This window comes from Acanthochromis polyacanthus, chromosome 23 (assembly GCF_021347895.1).
Source record: "Acanthochromis polyacanthus isolate Apoly-LR-REF ecotype Palm Island chromosome 23, KAUST_Apoly_ChrSc, whole genome shotgun sequence".
In the NCBI taxonomy this organism is placed as follows: domain Eukaryota; kingdom Metazoa; phylum Chordata; class Actinopteri; family Pomacentridae; genus Acanthochromis; species Acanthochromis polyacanthus.
In genome coordinates this window covers 222,194-245,929 of record NC_067135.1, presented here as the reverse complement: position 1 = coordinate 245,929, position 23,736 = coordinate 222,194, and the positions used below count along the sequence as shown (strand labels likewise).

The following is a 23,736-nucleotide window of genomic DNA, read 5'->3' as shown; positions in this document are numbered from 1 at the left end:
ACCTGTTTGAACAATGTTTTTATATTTCATCTTAAGCTGCTGCCCCGTCAGGATTTCCCCTAAATGAAATAACTTAATATTCTACCATTCAGACAGTTATTCCCTGTAATATTATTACGATTACAAAGGACTACATTTAAACTTACGCATTGATCCGGGCTGTTCTCCACGCCGTCTCTCTCTCTTTTACAGCTGCAGCGGTGTTGCACTTCTTTCTAAAAACGTGTTCAAACTCGCCATATGAGCGCGTTACAAACTTCCAGTTCAAAAACGCAGCCTTTCGCTTCCCCGTTTCCATGGTGACTCGTCGAATCGGGGCTCCATTGATGCTGTCTTTTCAGAGTTGCTCCGGGTCAAACTACTCCGAGTTAATTAAACCAACTCATATCAGCCGTTGTGAAACCGAAAACTCAGAGTTTTCTATCTCAGAGTAGATCAACTCAGAGTTGTGGAAGAAACTCAGAGTTTCTTGAACCTGCTTCATGAAACAGGCCTCTGGATGACCTGGAATTTTCTTAACTTAAATCCGTCTAAACCAGTCTGTAGGAAGCTTTCTACCATCTAATGTAGTAAAATCAGGAACATCTGGAACATCTCAGAGTGATGCTGAGGAACTAGTCCATGCATTTAGAACTTCTAGGCTGGACTACTGTGGTTCCTGATGAGCAGGGGGTCCCAATAATTCTCCTAGAAACCTCCAGCCAGAGTTCTGACAGGAACCAGGAACAGAGATCAGAGTTGTCCTGTTAGCTTCTCTTCATGGTTCCCTGTAAAATCCAGGATAGAATCTAAAATCCTTCTTCTGATTTACAGAAAAAAATCACAGACAGTCTTGGAATGAATATCAGCCTTACTCCTGCCTTATGTCTCTTGAATAGTATGAAAGGGAACAGTAGAATAAATGAGAATAAAGCCAAGTGGCTAAAAGTAGCACTTACCACTGCTAAAAGAGTTATACTGAAACACTGGACGGGAAAAGACAACCCAGACTACTCTGAATGCATGAACAGAAACAGCCTCATATGACTAACTAATACATAAAATAAACAGGAGCTTAGACACTTTTACTGAAATCTGGGAACCATTCTTCACACAAAGTAGGAACTGACAATCAGAGAATATAACTGAAACTGATCCATTAACTAATACTGTTTCATAGTGCATTTGTTTGACTGACGGCGGGGAAAGGGGATTGTTCATTGTGTTCTGTTTTGTTATTAAACTTCATTGTTCTCTAATCTCAGCTGAATGTACATCAGTTACACAATGTCTGCTTATATATAGACGGCATTTGTTTGGCTACAGAGCATTTTAATTGTGTAATAAGTCTGTGAAATGTATAACTACCACATGGAAAAACAGATGTCAGCCTTAATATCTAGTATACGAAGTTATGATGTACATTTATTAACACAAAATTAATAAAAAGGAAAATAACATAAAATCCTTCTTCTAACATCTAAACTCTTAATGAGCAGCTCCATCATAACTGAAAAACCTGATTGGTCCAGATGATCCTATCAGAACCTGGACTTCTCAGACTGCAGCTTTACTGCTGGTTCCAGAGGTTCCAGAAGCAGAATCTTCAGTTATCAGCTCCTCTGTGGTGGAACCAGCTCCCAGTTTGGGTTCTGGAGGCAGACAGCCTCTCTAAGATCAGGACTAGAACGTTCCTCTGAGCTGATAGTTAGAGCTCCTCAGGATCAGAAGATCTGTTCTTTAGTTCTGCTGCATTAGGGTTTTAATTTGCTCTATTTATTGCTGTTTTCCAGCTGCTATCCTGCCACCTCATCTCCCTCATCCACACCCTCTCCCAAACAACCAAAGCTGATAGCCACCTTCCTTGAGTCTGGTTCTGTTGGAGATGTTTTCTTCTTCTCCCTAATTTAGTTGTTTTTTTTTTTTATTCCATCTCACTGTCACTTGTGGAGAATCCAAAGGACAGTTGTGGATTGTTGGGTGTTTTCTGTTCTCTGTAATTTATCAGGTCTGTAGCTCACTGCGCTGAGGACTGTGAGATTACATACAGGCTGTTACAAATCTGTGTTATTGTTAGGTTCAAACCTGAAGAATACACAAACAGCACAGGAATAAAGGACAGCACTCACGAGCTCCGGTCTTTTACTTGCACAAGGGGAGAGAGAGAGACTACAGTTCTGTAGTATGCATCACTACAGCCTCACAAACTCTAAAGAGCCTGCCTCTCTCCTTGTCTCTTTATTTCCTTCTCACACAGAGAAGTCATCATACGTCAGTCATAAGATATCAGAGCAGTACAAAGACAGAACATGTGTTACTTGCATGATCTTATCATAAGAGCAAGACAGCTCACTATAGGAACAAGTCAGCTTTGTTCTTGTTGTTACTAACGAACACATGCATGGTCACAACTTAGAATGCTGATGGTAGTCCTTATTTCTTCATAGTCACTCAATGATAACCTCATAAGTATAATCATTCTAATATAAGTGTAATTCTTCTAACATTTCCCTCCTGTTTATTACTGATGAATGTCAACTTCTCAGAATCACATTATTACAACTCCCTTGTGAGGTTTTCTGTAACATGTTCATGTTTATAACACTTTCATCAACTTACACTCAGAGTGCATCAGTAAGCAAGAACTTACACCTTTTCATTGATTTCAGAAGAATTTTTTATCATTAGTGCTCTTATTTCATCACTCAACATTACTTTTGACACGGTCCTGCTTATGGTTTTGGTCATGAGTGCATTGAAACATGGGATGATGCAACCAGTCAAAATGAAAAATAAGAATATTACGAGAAGGATTGGAGTTAATATTTTTAACAGAATGTTATACCAACTGCCAGAGGTAAACCATGCCAAGGGGCTCCAGTCTTCCCAACTCATGCTCTTATCCGCATCCTTGGTCAGTTTGTCCTTCAGATGTTCAAGTTGGTCAACAATGTGAGAGTAGTTAATGTACCATCAGGAATGAACGTGCAACAGTGCTCACCAATAACCGCACAGAGACCACCCTGGGAGGCCAAAATATAATCAAGACCTGTCCTATTCTGCAGAATCATGGCCCTCATGGCTTTCTTCTCAGGATCATCTCTAAGTTGGTGTGCTAGATGAAGAACTGTGTTTGTGAGTTCTTCAAGTTCCCAGTGCATGTCATTCATCCTATTTCCCAGATACGCTGTTCCATACGTGGGAAAAAGTGTCATAAGGACACCTCTAGTGTCTGATATTAGTGGTGGAGATCCAGTAGTGTCTGGGATAGAACGCCTTTGACCTCTAGATGTTGTACTTAAAATCGCGGTGACATCTGACTTGGGAATCACAAAAGCTCCAGGCTATAATTTGGCCAAGTAGCAGACACCACACCACACCTGGGGGAGGTACAGATAGACCTTATGACCACAAACCCAAACGTGGTCAGTCGGGCAGGAATATTCCCCCGCATGTGGAATCATCGTGTTCATGACAGATTCAGATACCCATCCCTTCATCCTGCTACGGATTCCAACCTCGGTAAAGTCAATTGGTTTTACCCAGCTATCCTTACACTTGGAAATGCTGCAGAGGGGATGGCTCAAAGTACCTTCCACGGGAAAGTAACTCAGACAGTTTACCACGCCTAGGTCCACATCTCCCCCAGCACAGTCTCTCCTGAAACATAAGGATGGTGGGTTCGGATAGCGTGCCATTGTGATTCCCTGTAAATTTGTCACATTGGTCTTCATACTGAAATTGTTAGGCATTCTCCAGTGTAGTAAGTTATAATCAGCAACAGTGGTGCAATTTGGTAAAAACTGGGTGAATTGCATAAAGTTAGTGGCCGGAGTTGTAGTCATTGCTGTAAATATGGCCAATACACACATGACTTCATGTAGTGGAACTGGTTTGGGTGTTAAGCATGGATTGGTCAGAGAATGTTGAGGTATAAATGAGCACACATAGCAGTCAGACATATTTAAACTTTTTGCTGTCAAATTTACCATACGGAACCAAACATTATCACGGTGATCGTCATCAAAGTAGTATCTTTTACTTCTGTGAATGTCATTAACCATAGATACCCATACAATTGCTGTCAGGAGTATCAGAATCTATACTGTCAGTGTTGGGCCCAGCGGGACCATAGTCTTGACACATGGAGTCATGACCTGTCTTCTGGAGGGAGAGGTTACCAGCACTTCACCACCTTTTTATCACCTAACAGTGTTCTTGTCCTGTTCTTTGTCCAGTGAGTGTGTGGATGTATGTTTGTTCATGTCAACAATAACTCTTCTGAGCATACTAAAGTTAATCATGGAGTTCCTCAGGGTTCTGTCTTAGGACCGATACTTTTCACATTATACATGCTTCCTTTAGGCAATATTATTAGGAAGCATTGTATTAACTTCCATTGTTATGCAGATGACACACAATTGTATTTATCTATGAAGCCAGATGAAACTGATCAGTTAGCTAGACTGCAAGATTGTCTTAAGGACATTAAAACCTGGATGACTTTTAACTTCCTACTGCTAAATTCAGACAAAACTGAAGTCATTGTATTTGGCCCCAAACATCTTAGAAACTCGCTTTCAAAGCAAATAGTTACTCTGGATGGCATCACATTGGCCTCCAGTACTACTGTGAGGAATCTTGGAGTTATTTTTGACCAGGACATGTCCTTTAACTCACACATAAAGCAAGTCTGTAGGACTTCCTTTTTTCACCTGCGTAATATTGTAAAAATCAGGAACATTCTGTCTCAGAGTGATGCAGAAAAATTAGTTCATGCTTTTGTTACTTCCAGGCTTGACTATTGCAATTCCTTATTATCGGGTTGTCCAAATAGTTCTCTCAAACATCTGCAGTTGATCCAAAACGCTGCTGCGAGAGTACTGACAGGAGTTAGCAAAAGAGATCATATTTCCCCTATACTTGCTTCTCTTCACTGGCTTCCTGTTAAATCCAGAATAGAATTTAAAATCCTTCTTCTGACATATAAAGCTCTTAATAACCAATCTCCATCATATCTTAAAGATCTGATAGTACCTTATTATCCTAGTAGAACTCTTCGCTCTCAAACTGCAGGCTTACTTGTTGCTCCTAGAATTTCTAAAAGTAGAATGGGAGGCAGAGCCTTCAGTTATCAGCTCCTCTCCTGTGGAACCTGCTCCCAGTTTGGGTTCTGGAGGCAGACACCCTCTCTATTTTTAAGACCAGGCTTAAAACGTTCCTTTTTGACAAATCTTATAGTTGGGGCTGACTGGGTGACCCACAGGGGTTCGGCTTGTGTCTTCATTGCACAGCTGACTCCTTCTTGGACGTCCCTTCGTTCTGCCTCTAGTCATGCTGCTATAGGCCTATAGGCTGCTGGGGGACTTTTCTTGATGCACTGAGCCCTTCTCTATCTACCTTTACATTTAATATGTATACCGTTATTGCAGTACATTCACTCTGTTTCCCCCTGTGCTATTTCTCCGAGTGTCCCTGGTCCCAGAGCTGGATTCTTCAGATCTGTGGTTGATGTTCCACCAGCTGGTCCAGTCTCCACCATGTCCACTGTGGGATGCTGCTGCTGACCTTCCTCCAGCCCTCTGCTTCCAACTCCCTTTTTCCACCAGTCAACTCTGCATTGCCTTCACTATACTGTTATGCTAACTTACATACTGTTTGAATTTTACTGCTAGCTATATATGGAGTATGTTTAATGTCAGAGCCGTACATCATAAGAGTAAACTATGAGTCAGTTTTCAATGTTAGCTTATACTTTGTCTGTGTCACATATCCTGTCATGCATGTATCCAAATGTGTGTTGTGTTTTCCTTGCTTTCCCACCCCTCCCTCTTCTCCCATCCCTCCCCCTTGCCCTCTTCTGTCCTTCTCAACCCCCCCGGCCAGCAGGCAGATGGGTCCCCCCTATATAGAGCCGGGTTCTGCTCGAGGTTTCTTCCCTGTTAAAAGGGTGTTTTTCCTTGCCACTGTCTCCTTTGGGCTTGCTCTGGGGGTCAGGCATTTGGGTTCTGTAAAGCGTCTTGAGACGATTTGACTGTAATTGACGCTATATAAATAAAATTGAATTGAATTGAATTGAATGCCAGATTCCCCCCAAAAAACGTAACCTTCAGTCTGCATTTAGGGGAGGATTTTTTTGGCGTTGCCACTGTTGCATTCCTCTAATAAAGAGGTCACTTCTTGACACACAAAGAGGAAATGTGCTGCCTTCATCCACCTGGCAACTGATCCAGTTCCGGACATCCTCTGAACTTTATTTTAAAAACATATATAAAGAAAAATACAAGATAATGCTTTATTGATCCCTTTGAGGAAAATTAGGTTATAAAAGTAGATTTTTAAAAAATGAAAAAAAAAAACTATGTAATCATACCATTCTAAAGATATTCAATTAACTTTTTTTTTTTTTTTTTTAAAGCAATAGAGATCATGCAGTTTTGAAAACAGCTGAGACAGAGGAGGTTTTACCTTTGAAAAGAATGTATTGCTTCACTTGAGACATTGCTGTCATGGTCTGCAGCTCTGCAGTAACAAAAAAAGTTGGAATTAATTTGTAATTTACACACCCTGATTTATAATGTAACTGAGAAATACTGAAATAGTTTTGGTTCAAGTACCGTATTCCACACTCAGATGCATGAATCTCAATGACATTGTTGCTGAATACACTTCTGCATACAGAACACTCAGCTGTCTAAAAAATAATCATTTACAATAAGTTAATATCAGATGGTCAACTTATCAACATAAAAATAAAATACAGGAATCTTACCATCTCTTTTCTGAGCACACTGGAGACATATCGTCCTGGGTGTAGTTTTCCTAGTCACAAAACATAAAACAGGATGAAATAACCCCACTGTTTCAGTCACAGCAAAAAATACTTTAAGTCTAACAGAAGATTTGACATACATCCTCAGAAGAACTGCACAAATCGATATTGTCCTCCTTGCAGCTCTTGATGTGGGCTGGTAGAGCCTGTAGAGGTACAAGCTTTCTGCAAGTGTTGCATGGGGCTTTGGGCATTTTATCAAATTCTTTCGCCTCTGGTGGTAATGGAGTCGTGTCAATCTCCTCTTGTAAAGGAGCTATGTACAGTCTACACTTTTCATTCCCACTCACTCAGGGGTCTGGACCCGAGCAGAGAGCCACACAACCAGAGTGGGGTGAATGAAACAGTTTTTATTGTACGGCGAATGATTAGTGGATAAGGGAGAGTTCCAGACAGCTGACGACAGATGAAGGAGGGAAGCCGATGGGGAGACAGATACAGGGGAACTGGAGCCGGGAGTCCAGGAGAGAAAGGAGTGGGTAGAATGGGTTCCGGGGGTCTTCAGAGTTGACAGAGCTGGTGAGAGCCCAGACAGCAGGAGTCTGGGCAGAAGAGAAACAAAAACCATTAGAAACCTCCAGATTTGCAACGTACCTTTTTGTTGGCCTAGAAAGTACTGACTGGTAGTCAATTGTGACAACCTGGTGAAGAATGGAGATGTGAGCTGGTCTTTTGTACTGAGGCAGATGATTAGTGGAATGTGCTTCAGCTGTCCAGGCTCCCGTGAATCAGCTGATTACCTGAGTAGGTACAGCTTGGCTGGGCTCGGCTTACTGCTGGATGGAGGGAGAAAAGGAAAGAGAGGAGAAGGAAGAAACACAGGAGCTGGAGTGAGGGAGAGAGGAAAAGGAGGGAGAGAGATGGGGAGAAAGGTATTTGGGATGCCAGATGGGAAAGACAGGGGATGAGAAGGGAGCTCTGACGGTATCCATCTGAGTCGGGGCAAATGACAGCTTATTTGCGTTGCCCACCCCCACCTAGAAATGAAACAGACATTACTTTTAAGAATCAAAGTTTTTCAAATGCTATAAAAAGTAACAGATAAGGTCCATGTATACCTGTGGCCTTGTGGAGCAACCAGCCACCACTCACACTTCCAAGTTTTGGATATGCATTCAACAGCAAGTCTGTCAACTTTTAGAACATGGTTAGTTGGTAAATTTAATAAATATACGAACTAACGTGTTTATCAGTTATGTAAGCATGCAATTAGTTTTAAAGAAAGACTTCTTGTTTTTACAAAAATCAACATTTAACTTTGGTGTTGGTAATGGTGGTGCCTCAGATATTTAATGTCTTTTAAAAAGCATACCTCTGAATGGGTGATGTTTAAAGGCACTGCTACAGAACGTTTCCCAAGACCAGCCAGTGTAAGTAGGAGTTCATCCTGTCCTTTGGGGGTCTTCGGGCTCTGTTTATCAAGCAGGAAAAAGTTAACCAAAAAACTTTTTTCTGGTCGTACATATGATGCAAAATGTCGTTTGCCTTTTGCCTCTCTGCGAAAAAGTCCAGGAAACGATCTGAAAATATAAATATTTTTGATCGCTCATCAGAAACAATGAAAATACTTTTAAAGAAAGACAAATGCAATGTCACCCAGAGGCAGGGCTAAGACACATCTTTAGCAGATTTTCAATTACTCTAGGACCTCTCCCGAGCCTTTTTCAATAAAATTGAAAGACCATAATAAATCACACATGAAACTTTTGAAGGCTATTCATACCTGTAACCTGCACAGATGACAATAAAAGGTAAGAGCCAGCGCTGCAGCTACGTGCCAAACATACCTAGCCATTTCCTGGCGCACTGACACTCCGGAGCCATTGCCCTGGGGGTACCTTACTTGTGGACCTGACAGTTGAGATGTTTGAGATTGACCTCTCTGTCCCTCAGCAGGCTGTGATGTATTCCCCTGTATAACTGTCGTCACACTTGCTGGAGAACTTAACTTGCTGTTCAACATCGACACTAGACTGTGTGCCGTGTTCAGTATATCGGCTAACTGCACCTAGCATAAAAAAAACGATAAAGTTACGTAACTAGAAACAAAGGCTACATCAACGAAAGTAATTAATTAAACCCGCTTCATTGCCAACTCTTGAATATCATATTAGAACAAAGTAAAAAGAGGTTATCATTACCTGACTCCTTGCTGCGTCCGCATCCTCTGCCATCTCAGCGCCTTGAAATTGAACCCAGGGCCGAATTTCTGACATGCGCAGTTTGTAGAATCGATGTTATCTTCCACTCGATACATAATGCCTGTGACCCCGTGACGTAGTTCTGACAGTTATTTCACGCTTGTCAGATTCGTATTCACTCTGAAGAAAGCATGTCTGTAAACTGCAATTCGTATTTGTAATTCAGTAAAGTTGTAACTGTATGAGTTGTATTCTCACACAGAATGTATACACTGCATAATCTATGCACGTCTTGACTTAAACAAGAGTTTACAAATGTTTTATTCATGCACAACTACAGGTTAACACGCACACATTTTTAATATGTCCACGACTTTTTATGTGTACACTCACAAATCTTTTGACAGTAACCTTACCTCATACTATACGTTCTTATGCAGAAGTCACTTCAGTAAATTGCAAAAGGTGTAAACATGAAGCTCCAGCTTTATTTCTTCACTAGCAATTCAGACACGCACAGAAGATAGCTAAAGGGGGTCTTTTTGGGGGGGTACGACGTACAGGTGTGCGTACGTCAATGAGCGGACCGAGGAGGAAGTCTGATAGTAGCTAGGTGAACTTGTCGGTGTTGTTTTGCATGTGTATCTGAAGAGGGAGAACATACATTAAAAGAACTTTAAACTCATGCACACTTGGAGCCCCTTTCTGTCCAAGTGTGCAACATATGCTACAGACATTAATAATCAGTAGATGATCAGTGATCAGATCAATAACCAGGTCTAGATGACAGAGGTCCAGCTAATTGTCCTGTTGTTGGGTTGTGATGAAGATCAGGTTGTTGTGAACAGTTCATGTCAGACTGATAGAATCTGGGGGTTCAGAATGTCTCCATGGATACTGGGAGGATGAGAGCCATAAGGAAGCAGCAGAGCAGAGATGAAACTCTACTTCCTGGTTTGGGTTCTATGATTGATCAGTGATGTCATCATTGATCAATGATGACATCACTGATCAGAGTGATCAGGGGTCCAGATAAAACTAGCCTCCAACATGGTTTCATTGAATTTTCTAGAAAGATTCCAGTTTAATTTCAGTGACCTCTGATTGGTTGAACTGTGGTTCCTACTGTCACGCCCCGCTTGCACCAACGAGCTGATTCATCAGCGCAATGACGGGCGGCTGTGCTGAGTACACAGCCGGCGCAAATAATCAATCAGCATGGCATTTAAGCTGTCTCGCAGCACAGCCGATGCTGGATCATTGACTCGCCCTCCCTGTTACACTCGCATCCTGCTCAACGCTTCATGCCGCTCACCGTCTCTGCTCGTCACTCCCCAAACTCAGTTTTCCACCTTGGACTCTGTTTCGCTGCTGCATTCCTGCTCCTCAGACCCCGTCTCCCCCCGGATGATTTCATCTGTTTTTCCAGCCATCGCCACACTCCTCCACCGGCTCTGTCGGCTCTCCCCCTCTTCCACATGCTCGATACTGGACTGGACTCAGTAAGCCACCTTCCCCTTTTATTTAATTCAGTTTTAAGTTCTGTTTTACCTCGGCCTTCGGGTCCGCCTTTAGTTTAGTTCAGTTTCTTCTCCCTGTCACTTCCCTCCTGCTTTAGTTATTAAGAGTTTTCGGTTTATATATTTTTATTGGTATTAAATCATTATTTAATTCACCCTCCATCTCTGCCTGCTGCTTGGGTTCGCATCTCATGTTTCGTGACACCTCCATCATTAGGTCTAATTTTTTTCTGTCTCCATTTGTCCTCAACAGGTTCTAAACTTGATTCACCAACAAACACCATCAATGAAACTACAGCTGATGTTCCTCTGACAGGAACTGGGGAGAACAGAACCAGACGTGATGTTTGATTTGGACTCATTTCACTTTATTGGTGTAGCAGAATATCAGAGAACACTTAGAGAAGAACACAAGAGAACATCAGAGAACACTGAAGCTGATGGAAACATGTCTAAGGTTCTTCATGATTCAGAAGCAGGAAGCTTGATGACATCATTTACAATCACAGAAAACACAAAACAGAAAACCTCTGCATTCTGTCTTGATGACTCGACACCACACAATGATGACATCATCAGCCCCCGCAAATCAGCTGCAGTCGTTTCCTTTGATGAGGAAGAAGGTTCCAGCTGCCACGCCGAGCAGACCGATGGTCAGACCGATTCCACAGAACACTGCAGGTCCAACACCTGGCTGGGTGGTCTCCACATCTGGATACAGAGACACAGAGACATGAAACATCTGGATACAGAGACATGAAACATCTGGAAACAGAGACATGAAACATCTGGACACAGAGACATGAAACATCTGGATACAGAGACAGAGAACATCTGGAGACAGAGACATTAAACATCTGGACATAGTGATATGAAACATCTGGATACAGAGACATGAAACATCTGGATACAGAGACATGAAACATCTGGACAGAAAGACATGAAACATCTGGACACAGTGACATGAAACATTTGGATACAGAGACATGAAAACTCTGGATATAGAGACATGAAATATCTGGACATAGAGACATGAAACATCTGGAGACAGAGACATGAAACATCTGGAGACAGAGACATGAAACATCTGGACACAGTGATATGAAACATCTGGACATAGAGACATGGAACATCTGGAGACAGAGACATGAAACATCTGGAGACAGAGACATGAAACATCTGGACACAGAGACATGAAACATCTGGACATAGAGACATGGAACATCTGGACATAGAGACATGGAACATCTGGACACAGAGACATGAAACATCTGGATACAGAGACATGGAACATTTGAATACAGGGACATGGAACATCTGGAGACAGACATGAAACATGGACACAGACTTGAAACATCTGGATACAGAGACATGACACATCTGGACACAGAGACATGAAACATCAAGACACAAAGACATGAAACATCTGGACACAGAGACATGGAACATCTGGACGCAGAGACATCAAACATCGGGACACAGAGACATCAAACATCTGGATACAGACACATGGAACATTTGAATACAGGGACATGGAACATCTGGACACAAAGACATGAAACATCTGGACACAGACATGAAACATGTGGATATAGAGACATGTGACCGGCGACCGGCGACGTCTGACGTTACGGTGAGCGTATTGCGTCATTTCCTGTTTCAGCACTGTGTCGTGTTGTTAGCATGGCTTCTGCTTCTGCCTCTTCCTCTCCCTCTCTCTCCCTCTCCTGCTCAGTGTGCCACATGTTTAGTTATTCCTCTGCCTCCTTTAGTGATAACGATATGTGTAATAAGTGCAGCCTTTTTGTAGTTCTGGAGGCGAGGCTCTCCGAATTGGAATCGCGGCTCCGCACCATGGAAAATAACCCGCAAGCAGCTAGCCAGGCCCCCTTAGCCGGTGCGGACCGCAATAGCTTAGCTCGTGTAGCATCTGTTAGCCGTCCCTTAGCAGCGCCCGAACAGCCGGGTGGATGGGTGACAGTTCGTAGGAAAAACAGTCCTAAACTCAAGCCTGCTGTCCCGGCTCACCACAAACCGCTTCATGTTTCTAATCGTTTTTCCCCGCTCAGTGACACACCCGCTGAGAAACCAACTCTGATCATTGGCAGCTCCATAGTCAGAAACGTGAAGCTAGCGACACCAGCGACCATAGTTAAATGCCTCCCAGGGGCCAGAGCGGGCGACATAGAAGCAAATTTGAAACTGCTGGCTAAAGATAATCGTAAATATAGTAAGATTGTTATTCACGTCGGCGGTAACGACACCCGGTTACGCCAATCGGAGGTCACCAAAATTAGCGTGGCATCGGTGTGTACTTTCGCCAAAACCATGTCGGACTCTGTAGTTTTCTCTGGACCCTTGCCTGATCTGACCAGCGATGACATGTTTAGCCGCATGTCGTCGTTTCGCCGCTGGTTGTCTATGTGGTGTCCATCAAACGACGTGGGCTTTATTGATAATTGGAGCTCTTTTTGGGGAAAACCTGGTCTGATTAGGAGAGACGGCATCCATCCCACTTTGGCTGGTGCAGCTCTCATTTCTAGGAATATGGCTGATTTTATTAGTACTCCTAAAGCATGACAACCCAGAGTTAAGACCAGGATGCAGAGTTGTAGTCTTACACACCTCTCTGCAGTTTCCTCACAGCTGTCACCCTCCAGTAATTCAGTTAACTTTATTGAGACTGTGTCTGTCCCCCGACCACCAAAATTCAATAAATTACACAAATCAAAAATATACAAAAGAAATAGTAACCACAAAAATTTAATAAAAATTAATACCACTATTTCAACAGAGCAAAGAAACAGGAAAATTAAATGTGGTCTGTTAAATATTAGATCTCTCTCGTCTAAATCTCTGCTAGTAAATGAGTTGATAACTGATCACCAGATTGATTTGTTCTGTTTGACTGAAACCTGGTTGCATCAGGAAGAATTTGTTAGCCTAAACGAATCAACTCCCCCTAGTCATATTAACTGTCATATTCCTGGAATCACAGGCCGAGGAGGAGGAGTAGCAGCAATCTACCATTCTAGTTTAAAACTGAACCAGAGGCCTAAACCTGATTACAGCTCATTTGAAAATCTCACTCTTAGTCTCTCTCATCCAAATTTGAAAGCTCAGAAACCAGTTTTATTTGTTGTTATATATCGTCCTCCTGCTCCTTATTCTGAGTTTTTATCTCAATTCTCAGACTTTTTATCTGAATTAGTGCTCAGTTCAGACAAAGTTATAATTGTGGGTGACTTTAACATTCATGTTGACGTAGACAGCGACAGCCTTACAACAGCTTTTAATTCATTATTAGACTCAACATGTAAATAAACCAACTCATAGTTTTAATCACACTCTTGACCTTGTCCTGACTTATGGCATAGAAATTGAAGAGTTAACAGTATTTCCCCAGAACCCTCTTCTTTCTGACCATTTTATGATAACATTTCAATTTAAAGTAAAGGATTGTTTAGCAGCTGAGAACAAATATCATTACAGTAGGTGTTTGTCTGACAATTCAGTATCTAAATTTAAGGAAATAATACCCTCACTGTTTACTTCAGCAACATTTACTGATAAATCAGAAGGCAATTATTATAATTTTACCCCCACAGAAGTGGATTATTATGTTAATAATGCTTCAGCCTCACTGCGTACAACTCTTGATAGTGTTGCACCTGTAAAAAAGAAAGTTCTATCTCAGAGAAGACTTGCTCCTTGGTATAATTCCAGCTGCGGACTTTAAAGCAGACATCCCGAAAGCTGGAAAGAAAGTGGTATTCCACTAATTCAGAGGAAGTGTATGTGGCTTGGAAAAATAGTCTAGTAATCTATAAAAAAGCTCTTCATAATGCCAGGACAACTTATTATTCATCTTTAATAGATGAGAACAAGAACAACCCTAGGTTTCTCTTTAGCACTGTAGCCAGGCTGACAAAGAGTCAGAGCTCTGTTGAACCTTGTATTCCTTTAGCTTTAACCAGTAACGACTTCATGAGCTTCTTTACACATAAAATAGTTCTGATTAGAGATAAAATTAATCTGGCCCTTCCTACAAATGTCACAGATACTTTTGAATTGGCTGTTAGACCTGATGAATCTTTAGAATTCTTCACTCCTATATGTCTCTCTGAACTAATTTCAACAGTTTCTACATCCAAACCATCAACATGTCTTTTAGATCCTATCCCAACTAGACTCTTCAAGGAGATTTTACCTTTAATTAATTCTTCAATGTTCGATCTGATTAATCTCTCTCTAGTAACAGGCTATGTACCACAGGCTTTTAAGGTTGCTGTCATCAAACCTTTGCTTAAAAAGCCCACTTTAGATCCAGATGTGTTAGCTAACTATAGACCGATATCCAACCTACCATTTCTCTCTAAAATTCTGGAAAGAATAGTTGCAAATCAATTATGTGAACACTTACAAAGGAATAATTTGTTTGAAATGTTTCAGTCAGGCTTCAGAGTGCATCATAGCACAGAAACAGCTCTAGTGAAAGTTACTAATGACCTTCTCATAGCATCAGATAATGGACTAGTCTCTATACTTGTTTTGTTAGATCTTAGTGCAGCGTTTGACACAATCAACCACAACATTTTATTACAGCGTCTAGAACATTCAATTGGCATTAAAGGGACAGCACTGGACTGGTTTAAATCCTACTTATCAGATAGGTTCCAGTTTGTGCATGTCAACAATAACTCTTCTGAGCATACTAAAGTTAATCATGGAGTTCCTCAGGGTTCTGTCTTAGGACCGATACTTTTCACATTATACATGCTTCCTTTAGGCAATATTATTAGGAAGCATTGTATTAACTTCCATTGTTATGCAGATGACACACAATTGTATTTATCTATGAAGCCAGATGAAACTGATCAGTTAGCTAGACTGCAAGATTGTCTTAAGGACATTAAAACCTGGATGACTTTTAACTTCCTACTGCTAAATTCAGACAAAACTGAAGTCATTGTATTTGGCCCCAAACATCTTAGAAACTCGCTTTCAAAGCAAATAGTTACTCTGGATGGCATCACATTGGCCTCCAGTACTACTGTGAGGAATCTTGGAGTTATTTTTGACCAGGACATGTCCTTTAACTCACACATAAAGCAAGTCTGTAGGACTTCCTTTTTTCACCTGCGTAATATTGTAAAAATCAGGAACATTCTGTCTCAGAGTGATGCAGAAAAATTAGTTCATGCTTTTGTTACTTCCAGGCTTGACTATTGCAATTCCTTATTATCGGGTTGTCCAAATAGTTCTCTCAAACATCTACAGTTGATCCAAAACGCTGCTGCGAGAGTACTGACAGGAGTTAGCAAAAGAGATCATATTTCCCCTATACTTGCTTCTCTTCACTGGCTTCCTGTTAAATCCAGAATAGAATTTAAAATCCTTCTTCTGACATATAAAGCTCTTAATAACCAATCTCCATCATATCTTAAAGATCTGATAGTACCTTATTATCCTAGTAGAACTCTTCGCTCTCAAGCTGCAGGCTTACTTGTTGTTCCTAGAATTTCTAAAAGTAGAATGGGAGGCAGAGCCTTCAGTTATCAGGCGCCTCTCCTGTGGAACCTGCTCCCAGTTTGGGTTCTGGAGGCAGACACCCTCTCTATTTTTAAGACCAGGCTTAAAATGTTCCTTTTTGACAAATCTTATAGTTGGGGCTGACTGGGTGACCCACAGGGGTTCGGCTTGTGTCTTCATTGCACAGCTGACTCCTTCTTGGACGTCCCTTCGTTCTGCCTCTAGTCATGCTGCTATAGGCCTATAGGCTGCTGGGGGACTTTTCTTGACGCACTGAGCCCTTCTCTATCTACCTTTACATTTAATATGTATACCGTTATTGCAGTACATTCACTCTGTTTCCCCCTGTGCTATTTCTCCGAGTGTCCCTGGTCCCAGAGCTGGATTCTTCAGATCTGTGGTTGATGTTCCACCAGCTGGTCCAGTCTCCATCATGTCCACTGTGGGATGCTGCTGCTGACCTTCCTCCAGCCCTCTGCTTCCAGCTCCCCTTTTCCACCAGTCAACTCTGCATTGCCTTCACTATACTGTTATGCTAACTTACATACTGTTTGAATTTTACTGCTAGCTATATATGGAGTATGTTTAATGTCAGAGCCGTACATCATCAGAGTAAACTATGAGTCAGTTTTCAATGTTAGCTTATACTTTGTCTGTGTCACATATCCTGTCATGCATGTATCCAAATGTGTGTTGTGTTTTCCTTGCTTTCCCACCCCTCCCTCTTCTCCCATCCCTCCCCCTTGCCCTCTTCTGTCCCTCTCAACCCCCCCGGCCAGCAGGCAGATGGGTCCCCCCTATATAGAGCCGGGTTCTGCTCGAGGTTTCTTCCCTGTTAAAAGGGTGTTTTCCTGCCACTGTCGCCTTTGGGCTTGCTCTGGGGGTCAGGCATTTGGGTTCTGTAAAGCGTCTTGAGACGAGTTGACTGTAATTGACGCTATATAAATAAAATTGAATTGAATTGAATTGAATTGAATTGAAATATCTGGACACACAGACACGAAACATCTGGATACAGAGACATGGAACATTTGAATACAGGGACATGGAACATCTGGATACAGAGACATGAAACATGGACACAGACTTGAAACATCTGGATACAGAGACATGACACATCTGGACACAGAGACATGAAACATCAAGACACAAAGACATGAAACATCTGGACACAGAGACATGGAACATCTGGACACAGAGACATCGAACATCTGGACAAAGAGACATCAAACATCTGGACACAGAGACATCAAACATCTGGACACAGACATGGAACATCTGGACACAGAGACATCAAACATCTGGACACAGAGACATCAAACATCTGGACACAGACATGGATCATCTGGACACAGAGACATGGAACATCTGGATACAGAGACATGGAACATCTGGACTCAGAGACATAAAATGTCTGGATACAGAGACATGAAACATCTGGATACAGAGACATGGAACATCTGGATACAGAGACATGAAACATCTGGACACAGAGACATGGAACATCTGTAGACAGAGACACAGAGACTTGAAACATCTGGATACAGAGACATGGAACATCTGGACACAGAGACATGGAACATCTGGATCAGAGACATGAAACATCTGGACACAGAGACTTGGAACATCTGGACACAGACAGGAAACATCTGGATACAGAGACATGAAACATCTGGATACAGAGACACAGAGACATGAAACATCTGTATATACAGGGACATGGAACATCCGGACACAGAGACATAGAACATCTGGATCAGGTCTCTGTGAGCAGCTGTGTTGTTTTCAGGTCTGTGTTTAAATAAAGGTTCTTACCCCACATTCTGGTCAGTGGTTGGTTCAGGGCCAGATGTTCTACTGAACAGCTGTAGATGTCTCCCTGCTGTGGGATGAACTCCAGTCTGGAGATCTGGGTGAAGGAACGGTCTTTGTTGGGGTAGGGAACGTTGATGCTGGTTCCTTCAGTCACCTTCTCTCCATTCTTGGTCCAGAAGACGTTGACAGGAGCCGGATAGAAACCAGAAACATGACAGATAAGAACGTTCTTCACTCCCAGTTCCACTTTGTCTTTGTTGTAGATCATTGGGCTGGAAGGAGGATCTGAAACACAGAACATATGGTTCCATTATAACCTTGGTTTTCTGTCATCTTGAGGCTATCTTTTTCCTCCAGTTACATATTTCATATGTACGCAGGCACTCTTTAAGACCCCTGTGAGGAGAGGGTGCAGCCCAAAGCGCTGATATATGATAAATTACTTTTTTTGATTAAATTTTATTTATATAGTGCCAGTTACAGGTCAAATTGTCTCAAGACGTTTTTCAGAACCCATATGAATCCCCAGAGCAGCCTTAAGGAGACAGAGGACAGAAAAACACCCTTTAACAGGAAGAAACCTGAAACAGAACCTGGATTTTTATGTGGGGGGACATCTGCTGCTGGAAGGAGGTGGGGACACACACACGCACGCACGCACGCACGCACGCATGCACGCACGCACGCACGCATGCACGCACACAAAACAGGAGCAGCTGGACCCAAAAAGGCTGTTATGATCCGGCACTAAGAGGTCATTTCATTTTATTTATTATTTTATTTGAATGGGACAGTGCATATTAATGAACATACAATGATGGAAATATGCCAGATTTAGCTCTAGGCTCATTTCCATGTGGTCTCCCATAGGTGAGTGAAGTCTGATTATATTGCAGTGAAGGAGGCTTGATTGGCAGCTCCCCAGATGCTCCTGCAGATGAGGAACACCTGCCAGTGCCACAGAACTGCTGAACCAACCTGAAAAGGAAAAAGAAGGCGGAGAGAAGGAGGGGGCACTATCTGGGCCTGGCGCCAGCCAACCTGACAGCTTTCTGCAGTACTTCCTGTTCTAATAATGCTCTGGAGGGTTCCACAGTGGGTTCCAGGTCTACTTTATGCAGACAGAAGGGGCTAGAAGGAATCTATAAAAGTTGGGACTCCTGTAGTCCTGTAGTTGGTCCTACCAAATTGGTAGCACCAACTTTCAAGGCTTTATTAACCTCCATTGGTGCAGAACAGCTTTAAGTTGTTAACCCATTTCTGTTCCCTGAAAAAGGGGATCTCTGTCCCAAGATATTTAAAAGTCTCCACCTGCTCCACAGACAGATAGTTGGACAGAGGGTTTCAGGGGTTGGAACAGGTCTGGGCTTTTCCTTGAGGACCCACAGCATAGTTCCTTCGTCTTTAAAATGTTGAGCTCCAGTGAACTTCCAGCAAACATTCGGACCTGATCCCAGCAGGACCACATCACCAACACCCAGGGTGTTGGTGATGTGTTCCACCAGGGCCATGTCTGCATATTTAATAAGCCTCAGTCCTTCCTTGCTACAGGTGATGGTGTTAGTGTAAGCAGAGAACAGGACAGTAGTTTTGAGTTCTTTTGTTCAGATTTAAAATGATTAGAGAGATGTTAATTACCTTCTTGACAGTTTCGGTGAAAGCTCTCACCTTCTTCGGAAGAGTCTCACTGACAGCGTGTGACGTGTCAACCAGCAGATTTTGACAGCCAGCATTTGCGGCACGCCCAGTAGAAATAGGATGGCGGGGTGTGGCATGCCTGGTGGGGTGGTCAGGTCTCTTGGGCTTACCACAACATGCCATTACGGCGTGAGCGTGGTTGGCCCAGCGGATCTGGTGGTTTTACTGGGCGTGCCGCAATTATCTGCTGTCAAAATCTCCTGTCTGACACGTCACACACTGTCAGTGAGATGCTTCTGGTGAAGGCAAGAGCTTTCACTGAAACTGTCAAGAAGGTAATCAACATCGATGAAATCACACTATGTCTGAACAAAAGGACTCAAAACTACTGTATTAACACGAAGACCTGATGAACGTTTTTGAGCTGTTACAAGAGAACAGGACAGGCAACAAAACACAGCCTTGGGGAGCCATGTTTTTATAACCATTGCACTGGATTTAAAACCATTTAAAAACATATGCTGTGGTCTGTCCATTAAAAAGTCCTTTATCTATAAAATCAGTATGGGGTGAACGTGGAGGTCAGAGAGGCGGTGTAGCAGGGTGTTGTTATTTACAGTGTTAAAAGCTGATGAAAAGTCTATGAATAAAATCCTTGTGTGTGGAGTCCAGTTGTTCAGTGACTGTGTCTAAAAGAGTGAGATTTGCATCATCAGTATCTCTTTTTGTTTTGTAGGAAAACTGGAGTGGATCCAGTTTGCCTTCAAGCTCACTCAACAGCTGATGACATATGACTCTCTAAGTGCATTTACAGAGGATGGATCTCAGGACCACCAATCTGTAGTCCTTCAGGTTTTTCAGTTTTGTTTTTGTTGATAGAAATGCTAGTTGATTCCTTCCACTGTTTTGGAACTATGCCTGAGTCTAGGGCTGGGAGATATGGCCTAAATAAAAAAGATCTCAGATTTTTTCCACAAAAAATCCCAATTCACGATTTATCTGATTTTTTTTTACCCCTACCTAAAATCAAGTTGCAGATGACAAAGAAATTGTTCAAAACAAATGATGCCACATAACCCGAACCAATTCCAAACAAGAATATCACTCAGAGAGCAGTACTCCGCCAAGGCTGCTCAGTTGATGTATCATTTCCAATGGATGAAATCTGTAATAAAAATTACCATGCGCTAAGTACAGGCATGTGTTATGCATGTGCATGTCATGTATTTATACCGAATCACGTGTAAATTACTCTTATAAAGGTCTGCTGATCAGTTCATCACTTTTGGAAAGCCTTTTTTTTGCTGGTGTTAAAATAACCGTTTCCTCCAGGCTTTTATTTTGAAGGCATATTTTGAATACAACGGGCTTTTATTTTGTAACCATTCCAGTGGCACAAGAAGTGATTCTCTAAGAAGAGGTTTCTTGACATGATGAAGACGCTGCCGAAAAGTCACATAAAGATGAATGAAAACGTTTCCACTCTGTTGCTGTCGAGCAAAGGATGTGTCTGAACTTAGGAGCAGCTGTGTGGGCCAGTGGCTTTGTTGGGGTTTACTTTGCGTAGGATGGAGGTTACCAGATGTTCATTGATGTGAGGGCTTGTATAGGGGAACTGAGGGGTGCTGGAGTCCAGGTGATCGGTGAAATGTTACTGTTAAAACAGGTGAAGAAGATGTTGAGCTGTTCTGAAAGAGAGGGAGAGTCTGGGCAGTCAACCACACACAACTATACTACAACAAAATAAATCATCACTTAGAGCAGTGGTCCTCAACCTTTTTAAGTCACGACCCCAATTTGACCCCAATGGTTTCCGCGACCCCCCCCCACCCGCCTGCCCGCCCGCCCGCGACCAGACGTAGTGCTGAAACGCCCGATCGTTAAAACGTATGTCAAATGCACACAGACAAAGCACTTACAATCACATTTCAGCTCCTACTTTTTTATTGTTGAATTATGAAACATTTTAGGAACATAAAGAAGCCCCAAGAGGCTAACTTTTCGAGTAACAGACCAACAGAAATGCTGTTCTTTTCAAGTACCGGTAAAACGTAAACAGAAGAACAATGCAAACATTATTCACACAAAAAACAACACTATCGTTGTTTTGCAAAGCCAAATGGCTGTAAGCACTAATGTGATGGCTGGGCCTGTTTTTTGGAGCAGAGCAGCTCCATTCTCGGCTTTATGGTTGATACAGCCACATGCAGATCATTTTCAACCCTGAGTAGTGATCTGTATTTGTTCTTCATGTACGTCAGTGCGGAAAATGTCTTTTCACACAAAAATGTGGAGGGAAATGACAACAGTACGTCGGTAGCAGCATTTGAGAATGCCGCGTGTTCCGTTGCCACTGACAGCCAGAACTCTTCCAGGGACGATGTTGAAAATGCAGTGTGTAATGTGCGGTCAGCAGAGAGATCTATCAGGGCGTCCTGCAGCTCTGATGGCAGGTGATGGGCGGTGGAGGTGGGGAAGGGCTGGCGTATCCAGTCATACTTCTTGGGCGTTTCATCGGTTGGGAAGTACTTGTTGAAACTTTGAAGCAGGCTCCTGAGGTGAGACGCAATCATTTCTTTCATAGTTAGAGTGGTTATATCACAACTCTCTATAAATTCATCAAGCTCAGGGAACATTTCAGCACTTCCCTGTTCCACTCGTACGGCCCACCGCTCCAGCTTTCTCTTAAATGCCGTGATCTTATCAGACAGAATCAGGACATTTGTGTTTGGGCCTTGTAGGGACAAGTTTAAGGTGTTCAGTTTGTCATAAACGCTGGCTAAATATGCCAGACTAGCGACCCACTTTGAGTCAGTCAGATAGTCAGCCAGGGGAGAATTGCAGTCTGATAAAAATATGCGGACCTCTTCACGCAGCTCAAAGAGCCTCGTTAAAACTTTGCCATGAGAAAGCCACCTAACCTCTGTGTGAAAGAGAAGTGCTTCATGGTCTGATCCCATTTCATGACAGAGTGTGGCAAAGAGTCTGCTTTGTAGGGGCCGTGATTTTATTAAATTAACTATCTTAACTGATGTTTGGAGAACATCACGAAGCTCTGGCACGAGACACTTGCCAGCAAGTGCCTCCCTGTGGATCATGCAGTGCAGAAATTTTACATGGGGAGTGACCTCCAACACGCAGGCCCTCAAACCTTTTCTTGCCCCTGCATAGCTCCAGCTCCATCTGTGCACACAGATACACAGCTCTCTCATGCCAGTCCCTCTTTTTGTATGTTACAGTCAAGCTTGTTGAAAATGTCGCGTCCAGTGCACGTTCCCTCCATTGATGAGCAAAACAACATATCCTCGTGCATTTTCCCTTCGTAGCTGTACCTCACAAACGCCAGCAGCTGCGCATCTCCTGACACATCTGTGCACTCATCAGTTTGCAGGGAAAATCTTCCACTCTTTCTCACCCTGTCAATCAGTTGATGTTTAATGTCGTTTGCTATGTCCTGAATGCGGCGTCCCATGGTGTCATTTGAAAGGGGGATGGTTAAAAGGCTGTTAGATATTTTCTCTCCATGCATTGCTCTTGTCATCGCTACAGCTGCAGGACGGATGAGACTCTCTGCGATCGTGTGAGGCTTTTTAGATTGAGCCACCAGATATGCCACCTCATATGAAGCTGCCAGGGCCCTAGCAGGGACTGTAGAATATTCGCTCACCACTGTTTTTTGCTGTCTTAGTTCTTGCTCCTTGCACTGAAAAAAATCAATCGGTTTATCAATTAAGCTGCTGTGTTTTGTCTGTAAATGTCTTTTAAGTTTGGCTGGCTTCAAGCTCTCGTGGGCCAGTACCTCAGAGCAAATGACACACTGTGGGTAGTCAATGCTGTTTTTTGTTGTGAATGAAAAGCCGTATTTCAAAAAGTCGGGCTGCTATTTCCGGAGCCTCAAACCTTTATCAGCCGCCGGTGTTGACCCCAGTGCCATACGTTTTGCCGGCGATGAGCTTAGCTCATCTTGAGACCCCTGCTGCTGCTGCTGCTGAATGTGTTGGGCTGAAACAGGTTTTGTAAGCCATCACTCCATTCTTCATGTAGCAATCTTGCTTTAGTAAGTAAACAATAGCAAGCAAACAATACTGTTTGATAAAAAAGGAAAGGAAGAAATACGTGTAATTTTTTTTCTTTTTTCCTTTTATTCTCTCATGCGCACAGTTCAGATCATACCAACGGCTTTGATACAATGGATTTTGAACAAATAATGAAGCAGAAAACAACTAAAATAACTCTCTGTTTGGAATTATGCAATTTAATATTAATGGAGCAACCGTTA

At 42.5% G+C, this 23,736-nt stretch overlaps 2 protein-coding genes across 2 annotated transcripts in view; one reads left to right on the top strand and one right to left on the bottom strand.

Moving 5' to 3' along the window:
* The first annotated feature begins 4,234 nt into the window (after positions 1-4,234).
* On the top strand, positions 4,235-16,970 carry LOC127532288 (uncharacterized). The gene is made up of 2 exons (XM_051943646.1): positions 4,235-5,909; positions 16,828-16,970. Exon 1 carries the CDS (start codon positions 4,332-4,334, stop codon positions 5,331-5,333), a length of 1,002 nt encoding a protein of 333 aa, XP_051799606.1. The 5' UTR covers positions 4,235-4,331; the 3' UTR covers positions 5,334-5,909; positions 16,828-16,970.
* The window catches only part of LOC127532289 (HLA class II histocompatibility antigen, DR alpha chain-like), a 27,265-nt gene continuing 14,347 nt past the window's right edge, over positions 10,819-23,736 (bottom strand). Inside the window, exons 3-4 of the mRNA XM_051943647.1 lie at positions 17,820-18,104; positions 10,819-11,183 (exon numbers count right to left, since the gene is read on the bottom strand). Of these exons, the coding sequence (XP_051799607.1) occupies positions 11,062-11,183; positions 17,820-18,104 (407 nt within the window). The 3' untranslated portion in view covers positions 10,819-11,061. The remainder of the gene's footprint in view (positions 11,184-17,819; positions 18,105-23,736) is intronic.